This window comes from Catharus ustulatus, chromosome 7, assembly GCF_009819885.2.
Source record: "Catharus ustulatus isolate bCatUst1 chromosome 7, bCatUst1.pri.v2, whole genome shotgun sequence".
NCBI lineage: Eukaryota > Metazoa > Chordata > Aves > Passeriformes > Turdidae > Catharus > Catharus ustulatus.
Window position 1 is genome coordinate 19,046,549 of NC_046227.1, and position 13,175 is coordinate 19,059,723.

A 13,175-nucleotide genomic window follows, 5' to 3' on the forward strand; every position below is an offset into this window, starting at 1 on the left:
TGGGATGGACGGTTTGGAAAAACAGAGTTGCTCTTGCAGCTGTCAAAGACTGAAAGAAGCAACTGTTGCTCTTAGTCACTATGGTCAGGTTTTGCCATCATTCTCCACATTGAATCAGTAAGATTATGTGCAATGTAATAAATTATTTGACGTGAGTAAGGACAGCAGAATCTGACCCTCACTGAGACTATGAGCAAGACTGCACAGATACATGTTACTAAATATTCTGAAATAGAAATATTATTAATCGAGTTGTCAGTTTTAACTACTATTCACTTTTTCAGAGTTGCTTAATACAGCTCATTGCTGAAGTCATAAAGATACTAACAAACTCCATAACTTTGTATCAATTGCCTTGTTCTAAGACTATTCTTATACATAACCACATCACACATACAATTTCTTCTGATATTAAGACCTCAAAATTTTAGGCTGATTCTTAATATCCATTTGGTTTTAAACCAAACACTACTGTTTAGACACAAAATATACGTTATTTCAGGTAAAGTTTTGCTTCCCAAAATAATTCAAATTGAAGACTTGACACTTATGATAAAATGTTCTTTGAATGTAATGGAAATAGGAACAAAATACAACTACTTGAATGCAAGATTTACAACAATATATAATATTATCAAAGTTTATTGAAGTAATGACTGCTTTTCAATATAGGTAGTATTTCATTAAAATATATACTCTGAAAGATTTTTTACAAACACCAGTATTACATTCACACCACAATTACTTTAACAGTCAGCTGCTGAAACAACAGCTGAGAGGAAAGCTCATTTGACTTTTTCCATTTATAGAAAACAGCGCAGAGGTTTTATCTCATTAGAAAACGTAACAGCTGTGTCTTCCTTTAAACAATAAATGACTCATTTCTCTGTAACACATAACATCATAAAAGGTCTAATGACTCACACACAGAAGCTATTTGCATGTGCCCTGTTTTCTAGATCATTGCTTTAAAAAGTGCCCTAGCAAAAACAAACAAACAACAACTGTATCAGGATATCTGGATTATAATTAAATACTTGCAATAACATGTGCTGAACATTTAGCAAAATTGTGAGATATGAAAGCTGTTATTTGGAACAGAATTGCTTTTTCTTAAAGCTACCAATAACATAGCCAATATGCCTACATACAGAACGCTCTATGTATGACAGTATTTCTGTGTTGCAAATCATTAAACAAGTTACGGAAATTTAATTCAAACATAGTTATTATGGGACAGTACATCACTTTGTATATGAATACTTGACATTGAGCATCAAACTGCATACCTCACACTGCCTTATTTCAGACAGTGGTCTTCCTGTGCAGAAAAAGAGAAGACTTTCTTTTCTGACATAGAAAATGTAAAATGTGTAAAATGGCAAGCAGTGCCTGGTCCCAGCAACCAAAGGGCAATATATAAATACAGAGGCTATGAAGTTATTAAAAAAAATGGTGGCTACCTGCCATAAAATGGTGACTGAAACACATGGCCGAATTTGTGTTGTCAGGGGAGGGAGAAAGGCCATTGTTGATAACAGCGGAGGTTGTAAGTGTGTCAAACGGAGGGACTCCCAGTGCTCCCAGTCTGGCAGGCAGAGGAACTCGCAGGTCCGTACAGCCGTGCCCGAGGGGGCCCGCAGGGGGCAGCGCTTCCTGCGGCAGCTGCGCCGCCCCGTCTGCCTCCGAGCGGCTCTCCTGCCACTGCTCGGACACACAACACCAGCATCGCACAGCTCTTAAGCGTACAAGGTATCTGAATAATCTTTCTTTTACGACATAGCCTGAGGGCTTATTATATAATATTTGCCTGCTCTTCAGCGTTGGCATGTTCCTTCTCTGCTACTCCGATATTTCTAAATTCTCTTCTACAAATCTAAATCCAGCAAGAACAGAGAGTTTTTCCCTGCTTAGGAAACAAACATGTACCAATCTGAATCAGGTCATTACTTCCCAGAGTCCCTGGAGTGTGAATCCATCCTTTAGCTTCTCTATTGCAAGTCCCAGTTCTTCTGAAAAAACAGGCTCCCGATCATGTTGCTTTTTGAATACATGACATATAAGAGAAAACAGAATAAACAAAGGACTTTTTAATTTCATTGTCACATTTCATCAACTATTTTATCAATTACTTATTTTTTTAATTTGGTAGTATGAAAAAGTACTTCCCTACCTTGTTTTCATCAGCAAAGTAAGCCTGCAAAGGAAAACAAAAGAGAACCTTGAAAAAAGAAGTCAAAAAACCATATCTGCTAATAATTCCTTGGGGTGAAAACTGTATTGGGTAGGTCCTCCACAAGAATCAAGTCTATATGGGTTCAACTTTATGTAAAAATAATTTACAAAAGCGTTCTAACAGGAGTTTCTGCTTTGGATTATAGATTAGATACCACTGGATTACGGTATTTTTCATTAAATATCAACCTTTGAATTTTCTGTCATAAGAAAGGTATTTTAAATTGTAACATTTTTGTATTACATTTGTTACACTGACAAACATTTTACAGGGAATGTTAATATGAAGACAAACTGACAGCATCCTACTATTTTTTGCCTCATGTGCAGCAGCTTTTACTATTCGACATCAAAAACTAGCTTAAAGTGTATAATATCAAAAGTCAGTTGACATCATACACAGTCTAAGAAAAGAACATAGAGTAATAGAACAACTCAATAAATAGAGATGTAGGAAAGAGATACCATCTTTCCTAATCTGTGTGGGTGGAAATTAAGGCTCAAACTCTTAGCGATATCAGATCTCCGAAAATATCCACACTAGAAATCTCTGGACCAGCAGGTTCTAGATCTTATTCACCATAAAGAGCTCAGTCTTGCTTCAGCTGCCCCTGTGGACTGGTGAGGGGCAGCCAAGAAAGCACTTTCCTGCAGCATCAAGTATTGTGGAATATTGGTGTGTAGCTGCTCCTTGGGTCCTGGGTAACCTGCCTCCTACAGCAACAACCTTCTAACACTTTTCAGCCTCCAGTTTTTGTTTGAGAATATACAAAGCACAATTATTTAATTCAGGTGACAAAGGCACCAATAGAGCAAACAGATGCCATTTAAGGAAAAGGTATGTTTTCAAATATGCTGAAGACTGAATAAATATATGCAAAATTAAAAATAAAGAAGACAAAAAGCTAGGAAAGAGGGAAAGGAAAAACAAGAGCTTATCTGTGTTAGTAAAAGGCTGCAGAATTAAAAGGAGTGGAAATAACACTTGTGCTAGGGCTGTTAATTTACCAAATTTCAGAGATTGGTAAGAAAATGTGTCTATGGTCTATGCATCAAGGCTAACATTAGAAAACACGTGCCATCTACCCTTGCAGTCAGTCGTGGAACCAGGTGTTACTGGGTTGCACACTAACACTGGGAGACGTAGTAATATAAAATTATTGCTGCCTTTCTAAAAAACTTCCAAGTTTGAATCTTAGATGAATACTGAGCATATAGCTATCACCATGCATTCATCTACTTTAATTATTAATATAATATGTCCAATTATATTGTACTGCTGATTTTCAAGCTAATGTGTTGAGAAACTACATAAAACTATTCTTTTAAATACCTACTACTTTTATTTATTTTGAGTAATAGTTTGTTCTTAAATCAAAAATTCATACGCAGAATAAATTCCTGTAATAATCAGGATGTTTAATAAAAGGCATGTAGATGTGTTTTAAATATAGAAAGTACAGTTGCAGCTTATCTTTAATAAAGGATTACAGCTGTACATTGCTTAAATCCGAATAACCAAACAAGAATGATTCTATTTTTCTGTTTTTTTGTGGAACTGCTTACCACAAAAGCATCTGTATGTTCATCAGCTTCTATTTCCACATCATCTGGAACCTGCTCCACTGTTAGGTCTTCAAGGGGTTGAGGCTGCAAATTATAACACTGTTGTAAGTAAACTCAAATATCTAATATGTTTAATATATTTTTATTATTGTTAACACAGTATTGTATCTAATTTAAAATAAATAAATGGAGTACCTTTTCTTCCATTTCATAATCCACTCCAAATATAGGATTAGCTGAATAAACTTTGTGAAGTGAATTAATCTCTTTCACTGCCTCCTGTAGTTTCTCTACAGGGTCTATTTTAAAGCCAAGTACATATCCTCCACTCTATGTAAGAGAGAAAAAAGACATCTATTTATTAGTCTTACTTTTTAAAAAAATTTTCCTCCTTGATAGTGATTTCTAGTTTAATGATAGCAATTTTCATCTTGCTGAGAAAACTTGAATCATGAGTGAAAAAAAAACAATGACAATGCTTCTCTATGAGGTAGATAAGCTTTTAACTGTTAGCCCATTACATAAAAGGGGAACAAACCCCTTATACAGAAAACCTCAAGCAAACAAGGGTGGGACAAATTCAAAAGTAATATTAATGATTTGTTCCCAGCCACTCGGCAGATGTTGAGTCTGTTAGGTCTTGATGTTGTGATTAAAGAAGCTTTCAGAGAAACACAAATAATGAAAAAGATTTTAAAGAGTCTTAGTACAGAATTAATTAGATCCCAAAGATCATCTGTCAGAAGACAGTGTATTTGACAGTTATAAGCTAATCATGCTGGCCTGTTGTTGCTTTGCTTAGAGAAACCATAACTTCCAATAGCCATATTGACAGTAACATACAGTCTAAGCAGTGCAAAGAGAACTTTTTTAAAGTTTTCAGAAGACCACACAGAAGGAATGCTCTATGTAACTTAAAAGCAGACTCACGACATTTCAGAATTGGAGAAACATGGTATATAAAAATACTGCATATAGAGAAATATTGTATATAATAAAAATGTAATCAAAAGAAAAAGGCTGTTAAAGCTGCTTACCTGCTGAGAACTTTCTATCACAAGTGCCAAGCCAAACTTTGAGTCTCTCATTTTTACTGAACGCTAATGATAAAGAGATAAAACGCTGTTAAAAATTTTATAATTACTGGATAAAAATCTCATTGTTTCAGTTTGGTTTTTTACACTGTAAAAATTACAATTACTGGCTCTGGAAGCTTGGCTACCAGTATTCCCCCCCATTTACCATTACAAATTTGAACCCCTGAAACCTCAGGGGTTTTATTAAAAGTGGTGACAGCAGTAACAGTAAATTTCTGATCATTATTCCCAGTATATGTAGGTGGCATGAAGCATCAGAGTAAATATTAAAAAAAATTTGAAATACAAGCCATTTTCAACACCTGTACCTGCACAGGAAATCCCCCAACTAATCTGGGCAGAAAATATACTCTGTGGCTGATGCTGGCAAGACTAAATTCCTCTCTGAACAAAGGATATGAAATAAAACTTTGGTAAGCCGGGAGTTTTAACCAAAGACTTGAGTATATGCTGTTTTGAAAATGGTTGCTGTAAGATACTTACAATTTGTAGATATGGTATGCTGACATTAAAGCTGTCATTCATATTTGCATGCCAAACTATTCTCACATTAGTAATAAAAAATGTTCCCAAATTTCCCTATTAAAGAAAAGTTATGTTAGAATTGCTTTAAGTACAGAGCTTTTTTCCCCAAATATGATGATTATTGCTATCCACTTACATATAAGCAAGGTACAGCTTCATATTTTATTCACTAAAAGCCTGATTCTTCCCTACCAAACCCAGTTGAAATGTTTCCATTGATTGCAAGGAAGCTGGATCCAATCTTTAAAGGCTACCAGACAGAACCTGAGTAATTAAAATAGCTGGGAGTACCTACTAGTGCAGCAAAGCTGGATCAAGTCTCAGCCCAGTCAACCTCATGGGAATACATGAAGCATCTGAGAGCGTTATTAACTGTACAGATCTGGAACCGGCATAAAGCGTAAGTATAATGGCATGTGGGTTAAACTTAGGTGATTGAGGAGATGTGTGCCAAGGGAATGTAGAGGAAAGAACTTTTTAGCTTGTCAGAGTGGATCATATTTCTATTCTGGACTAAAATTGCACAGACAGAAATATCAGCGCCTGTTTTGTTTCTCTGCTCTGGGAAATGCTTGCAACTAATGCCCTGTAAAATAATATATGTTTTCTATTTTTATCTTTAACTTTTTATTATTTAAGACATAGAATCCTTTCAAATATTTTAAATTTTTATTAATCAAAAGACAATATATCTTAGTATTGTTTAGTCAAAGCTGCATGTAAGCACACAAATATTCAGCAGAGCACCTCAGAAATGATTTTTTTTCACTATCATATAAAGCTTTAGACTCATATATTTTTAACAGAAATTATATATCTAGTTCCTTGCATATTAGCCAGGTCATGTAGACTTCAGGTTGCCAAAAGGAGATTCTGTTGTATGAGTAGCAAATATATGGGATCAGTTTCTCTGCAGGCATCAGCTGATGAACAGCATTAAGGGAAATTCCTCGGAGGTTACAAAACTATAGGAGTACAATTGCTAGATAAAAGCTGAAACATTTAAACTTTTCTGTAGGCAGTGTATTCCTATTCTTTACTATACCTGGTCACTTGATAAATTCCAAACTCCATTAACTTTATCATATATTTGTTCTTGTGGTAACAATCTCAGTTGCTTGTTTTGAATCAATGCACTTCTCAGTTTCAGATCACGATACATTTTGGAAGTTTCATAAGCTCTGCAAAAAAAATAAAATACATCTGAGTTCATACATAGTTCAATTTTTCTATTATCTTTACTTTTTGTTTTAGTTCAGATATGAAATGTATATTTTCAGCTTTTCTTGTCACTACATTGCATGAAAGTGAGAGTACTATTAAAACTTTTTCAACATAATTAAGTATATTCCAGCTTTCCTTAATGAAATTATCTTTAAACTTGAAACAAGTTTTTAATGACTTTTTGAACTCCCATATTGTTCATGTCTCTACTACTTTTTCCTTTACTTTAAGATATCACCCAGCCTCTATTGCTAAGCATATGTTCTCTGGGTCCCATGCTATACATAGCATCAACATTAACAATCCTTAATTTTTCAGCGCCAGTTAAACCACAAACATCTAGTATACATGTCAGTATTCCACAGCTCTTAAACAGACACTCATGGTACTGTATTATGCACACATTCATTCAGATGATTTGTCTTTAGGTGGGAAGCATACAATGCTTGGTAGTCAACGGAGAATTCTGACCAGGATTTTACTCCTCATTTCCTTTACATGGTCTGAAATTACGGGAAATTATTGGAGACAGAAATTTTAGCTAGAAGATTCACACTAAAATTAGCTCCTTTATACTTTTATTTGTTCAGATAGTTTATACACACAAGGTGTATGAAATGTGATCAATAACCACTATAAATACATATTAATTTTCATTATGTGCAGTTATTTACTAAAATTTGTGATCATTTTCCCCCTTACTTCCAGAGATTGTTCTCTTTTGGGAAAGTTTCCTGAATGTTGAATATGGCCAGTCACATACTATGTCTACCAGCAGCTGTAATTCCCTGTATTTGAGTTAAGTACACTACCTGTGCACAGCAATAACTGAAGTGAAGAGTCTGGGACTTCCAGGAACAATATTGGTAAATATAAACTCAAAGCGAGTATTGTTACATTTAGTCAATATATACAGGGCTTCTGTCTGCCCTCGTAATTTCTGTAAGGAAAAAATAAAATTTTACATTTTGGCAATATAGTAGCTTAATTGTACAAATAATAAATAATCTTCAGATATTAAGATATTGTTTTAAACCATGTATTTGGAGATGCAATCCTGATTCTGCCATTAATCTACTGCTGTCTTCAACTGAAGTTATTCTTCCTTTTGACCAACTAGCAGTTCCATCAACAGTAAAACCAATGCATTTGCAATCGATGACTGAAATAGTATTTTTGTTTTTGTTATGAAATCTACATCATCTTCCTGCTAATTCTTCGTGGCAAGTCAAACAAATAGCTTCACAGTTGCATGCAATTCCATTCAGGCTATGTATTTGAGAGCTTTCTACTTTTAAAACAAAACTTTTGTTACTATTCTATTACTGTTCTTGCGAGTAAACTTTCAGATTATTGTTGATATAGTGCAAGAAGTATAAGCAACGAATTACAGTTTCTGTTATTATTTTTAAAAGTATTTTTGGAACTTACTGAGTTGGCAGTTCTTGTAGTTATATTTATAACACAGTTGTAACCGACAGCTTAAAAGTCAAGGGAGAAAAAAACATTGTTTTGAGAACAAGGAAATTAACAGTCAAAATTACAAAGTATATTACTGAATTTTTTAGCACAGCTTTGGATGCTATTTGTGAGAATTACACTTTGTGGTTAATGCTCTAGGTCGCCCTGGTAATGCCCTGAAGACTAATTTAAGCTGGAAAGGATCTTGGGAGGTTCTTTGGTCAAGTACTGTTCTCAAATCAGGACCAATTCTGGCTGCTCAGAGCACAGTCCAATCCAATAAATATTTCCACAGAAGGGGATTCCACACTGAGCACTGGAAATAATTTGTGTACAAAGTAACTGCATCCTGCCTCTGTTTCAGCACATTAAATTAAATACCAGCAAACCTCTAGCTGCTCGTATACTTTTAACTCATACATTTAAAATGAGAAACTTACTCAGAGTTTACAACACCAAAAGTAGAAAGGTGGGTACTTGTGGGGAATAAATACAGAAATGCAGAATGTGAATAAACAGTTGGCAACAAGAGCTACAAGTAAAGCAATGTATGATGAAGCTCAAACTTTTATTTCTAAAAAACCAAATGAATCTCACATTGGACAAATGAAAAATATGTCTGGAGACTCTTCAACTTATTACTATTTTGCTAAGAATTATCATCTCAGTTCCTACACTATAAAGAGATCCATTAATAACAGTTTATTTCAGACTTCATAAAACAACACAGCTGTACTTCAGTATTCTATACTGAAATCAATACTTTGTGAAGGAATAGCATGCCACCACAAAGGAAACAAAAGGTGATACTTACAGAGATTGACTCTGGGCAATGACAGTGAGCGCCAAATAATCCGCAAATTTGTCACAAGCAGTCTGCCTGGAGATAGAGTGTAGCTATTTTTAATCTGAATAAATTCCAGTACATGAAATATTCTGAAACAACAGAATATTCCTTCCCTTTGACAGGAAAAAGAAGAAAAGCACAGGACAACCCACCAGAAAAATCACTAAACCACTAAACACTTAAATGCTTAAAATGCTAGCAGAGAAAATCCATCAAGGAACAAATGAAACAACCTCTAATATATACCAGCACTCCTCAAAATCAAACCAAGAACAGGTTTTCATTTCAATCCAGATGCCTATAGTAAAAATGTAGACACAATCAGTGCAGAACTGCTCTGGGGAGGAGAAGGGGAAGGCAGTGAGTTAACTATCACAGCAGTATTAATGAATAACCTCACCTCTTTGCCATATGCAAATGTATTCCCTTCTTTACCCTGTAGAGCAGCACATCCAACCCCTCAAAGGGTCATCTCAGCATGCTGGAAGCCTCAGCCCCTGCCCACTACATATTCCTTACTGATTCAGTTAAAAACAGGGTGGGATAAAATGAGCATTAAGAAGATTACAGCAGAACATCATTACACTGTTTATAAAAGGATTATTCCTACAAGGCTTACAATTCTAAACAAATTCTGAGACAAGAATCACCTTCCTACAACTTTAAGAAAACACTCCAAGGCAGACCTGTGAAACAGGCAGTCTCTTGTGTGCAACAGAGCGCTGTCACAGAGTTCAGTGGTGACCTCCTGTTTGATTTTGAGGAGTGCTGGTATATATTAGAGGTTGTTTCATTTGTTCCTTGTTGGATTTTCTCTGCTAGCATTTTAAGCATTTAAGTGTTTATGATTTCCCTGAGTATGCAGATACCTCTATCTCCATTGTTTCCTTTGGTATCTTCAACAGACTCTAAGCAGTCTATAAGGACCTCTCCAGGTCTCATTTTCATTTGTCTAAAGAAAAGGAAAAGTAATTTAATTTATTATCCAAAAATAAGGCCATTTTTACTTCACTGCTTTGCTTTTTTGTTTTCTGCTCAGTACATCATGCAATAAAAAATCCACACATGCACACATACATACAAATCAACTTTACATACCTGAAATTATCACTACATCTCACAGATGAAAAATATTAGCATTTTTACTATCAAATTTTAACAGTAAATAAATAAGCAATTATGTAGCAAGTGTGACCATGAAAACTATACCCCAAAAGAAGGACAAAGTGTGTGGAAACTGGAGGAAAACGCAAAAAAACAACAAACAAAAAACCCACTTGCATTCATGTAATTTTTAAGGGACAGAGTTTATTGCCTCTTGATGTACTTTTAGGTCATAAGAAGTGGAGCTAGGCTCAGGAAAGAAGATGCCAGCAAAAGAAATATAAGATTTATAAGGACACGTTAAATGCTCTGCTAAATTTTCCACAGAGGGTGTGGTTTGGTTTGATTTTTTTGTGAGGCCTATTTATTTGTTTATATTATTATTTTGTTGTATTTAACTGATCTAACCACTTAATCAGACGACAACTAAAGCAGTGTGAATTTTTGCTGTATTTTAATGGTACTAACAAAAGCAGTTAAAACTCTTCATATATGGCATGACAGAAACAAAATGCATTATTAAGACACGAATTCCGTGGAATACTGCACATCCACAGCCCCGTCCTGAGGAGGATGCCGACTCCACGGCAGGGGCACCAGGTCCTGGTACCCATGAGTGCCACCTTCAGCTTGGTTGTACTTCTCAGGGCTAGAAAAGCTCAGCTGGGAAGAGTACACACCCTTCCCTCAGCCCTCCAGCATCCAAACTTTTGTTTTATTTTCACAGATTGGAAACGGCGAGTGGATCCCACCCGGCACGCACTGCCAGCCCCGTCCCGTCCCGTCCCGTCCCGTCCCGCCCCGCAGGCGAAGCCGCTCTTCCGCCGCCGCCACAGGGGGGCGCTGCCGGCACACGCCACGGCGCTCCCGCCATGCACCGCGCCGGGAACGGTGGTCGGCCTTAGCTCGCGGAGACCGCGCTCTGCCAGCCGCTAATCGGCGCCGGGCGGGCCCGAGAGCGCCGCTGTGAGGGCAGGGCCGGGTGGGGACACGGGCACTCACTGCGGGGAGATGTCGAAGCGGACATCCCTGTCCTCCCACAGCACGTCCAGCGACCCGCTCATGGCCGCCACCCGCCCCGACGAGTCCGCGCGCCGCCGTGGCAACGGCGTTGGGGGGGCAGGTGGGTGTGGCCTCGGCTCCCGCGGCGGCCGGGATTGGCTGCGGTGCCGCACGCGGGCAGCGCGCGCGCACTCGCGCCCGCCCTGGCTCCTCCCCCGGATCGGCTGAGGCGCTAAAACCCAAATCCTGAGAAAGGCTCGCGTTCCCGCTAATGCAGCCTTGAGCCCTGGGGATTTGCGGGGCTGGATGTTTTGTTTGGTGGTTTTGAGTTTATTTTAAAATGGATGAGATGTATCATTTAAAGTTTGGAATGACTTGAAAACTGTATCCAAATTTTGATTGCAGTGCCCTACCACTTTCAAATTAAAGGAAAAAAAAAATACTCCGAACAAGAATCATAAGAAGAGACTTGTCCTTTGGTAGCTCCTTCCCTTGTCCCTGGGCTGGACCCCGACCCAAGCTGGGTGAAGTCAGGCAGCGGGCGGGAAGTGCCCCCTCCTCTCTGGCCCCTCAGGAGCGGGGCTGAGGTTCTGGAAGCACAAAGGGCAGAGGGTGATTCGGCTGAGGCCAAGCTCCCCTTTGTGTCGTACGCTTGAAGTTAACATTCGTTTAGGGCAAAAAGCCCAAACAAACCACATAAATCCAACTAAAAATAATCAACGTGTTTCGTCTACATAATCTGAGATGTTTGGCCTTGTTCAGGGCTGTGGCAGAAATCCACTTACATTATCAGAAACACATGACACAGTGAGTGTAATTTGACTGTGAGGTAAGTTTTTAGTCCTGGAACGGTACCATTATCCTCCTTCTGTCCTGGCAGTACAACCAGAAATGTTTTATTAGAAATAAGTTTTAAAATCTATTTAATAACAGGAAATGCAACGTATACAGGCAGACATAAATGTAAAAAGCAATACCACAGTAGCAGACAATAAATGGTTGTGTTTAATGTCTAAAAGATAAGTTTAAATAGTTAACTAAGGAAGACGAAAATATTGAAATGCATTTAAAAATAGATTTGGCTTTCAGAAGAGAAACACATTGGAAGGACCATTTTAGACATTAACTAACCCAACACAATAATGCCAGTAATACATGACTTACAGAAATCTGTGCATGTGTTTTAACTGTAATTGTCATGGATCTTGGCTAGCTAATAAAAAGGAGAGTTTGCTGTAAAAAAGGATGAAATGTATTTGTATCTGTGTTTAGGAAAGATGGGTAACTAAACCACCTGCCTGTCTTGTGACCCAGAGAGCACACAGGCCACAAGTTGATGCATTTGTTGTATTTGTCTTATTAGGTAGTACTCTGCATGTAATTTGGAACTTGTGCTTTAAATAGTAAAGTACTTTTTGTGAGAATAATTTCACTTAAAATAAGTGAAGTTTTCATTGCAAAATACATGCCAAATATCAGATTTCCATAACAAAGGGAAAAGAACTTACACAATGACCAAGGATTGGTTTGCAAAGCAATATATGTAGCTTAAAATAAGGTCTAGTTAGTGATTGTACTAACTGATAGTAGTATTTAAAGATCTAGGTGGAGGAAGGGCAATTGCTATGGTAAATGCTACACTGGTCTTACTATAACTGAGTAAGAAAGGAATTTCTGTATTCTTGATGCTGTTGACAATCTGCTATTTTGTTATAATCCCTATGCCATATAATAAATGCTAGAAGTATTGAAGTATACTTGCATAGGTAGACTTTTTTTTGTGAGCATATGGCTTCATGTTAGTATTCTATAAATCAATTTGTTTTATTTTAGATACCATGCTGGATACTTGATAAAAAAGCCAAACAATCAACAGCTTCAACCTTATTATTTTTAATGTAGAGACTAATTCCTGCTGCCAGAATAAAATACACAAGCCTGTCTACATTCCTGTTCAGACTCAAAGCGGTTTGCATTTCCATCACAGCCACCATACCAAAACTGAGCACAAGCATTGGCTTGTTGATCATAATACCATCTGATTGTGTAAACACGGCATGGCCCTTGGTCTAGCCTTAGCGTGCACCGGGGGTCCGCAGTACTTTCTAAAATAA

The 13,175-nt window shown here is 37.2% G+C and overlaps 2 protein-coding genes across 2 annotated transcripts in view; both read right to left on the reverse strand.

The window, feature by feature from the left end:
- Positions 1 to 605: 605 nt before the first annotated feature.
- BBS5 (Bardet-Biedl syndrome 5) lies at positions 606 to 11,181 on the reverse strand. The gene is made up of 12 exons (XM_033064167.1): positions 11,062 to 11,181; positions 9,825 to 9,907; positions 8,923 to 8,988; positions 8,079 to 8,128; positions 7,460 to 7,587; positions 6,469 to 6,604; positions 5,382 to 5,477; positions 4,839 to 4,901; positions 3,997 to 4,131; positions 3,802 to 3,885; positions 2,174 to 2,197; positions 606 to 2,040 (listed from the first exon to the last, which is right to left on the reverse strand). Exons 1-12 carry the CDS (start codon positions 11,121 to 11,123, stop codon positions 1,939 to 1,941), a joined length of 1,029 nt encoding a protein of 342 aa, XP_032920058.1. The 5' UTR covers positions 11,124 to 11,181; the 3' UTR covers positions 606 to 1,938.
- Positions 11,182 to 12,966: 1,785 nt separating this feature from the next.
- LOC116998982 (collagen alpha-1(XXVIII) chain-like) overlaps positions 12,967 to 13,175 on the reverse strand; it is a 30,482-nt gene continuing 30,273 nt past the window's right edge. Inside the window, exon 35 of the mRNA XM_033065248.1 lies at positions 12,967 to 13,166. Within this exon, the coding sequence (XP_032921139.1) occupies positions 12,967 to 13,166 (200 nt within the window). The remainder of the gene's footprint in view (positions 13,167 to 13,175) is intronic.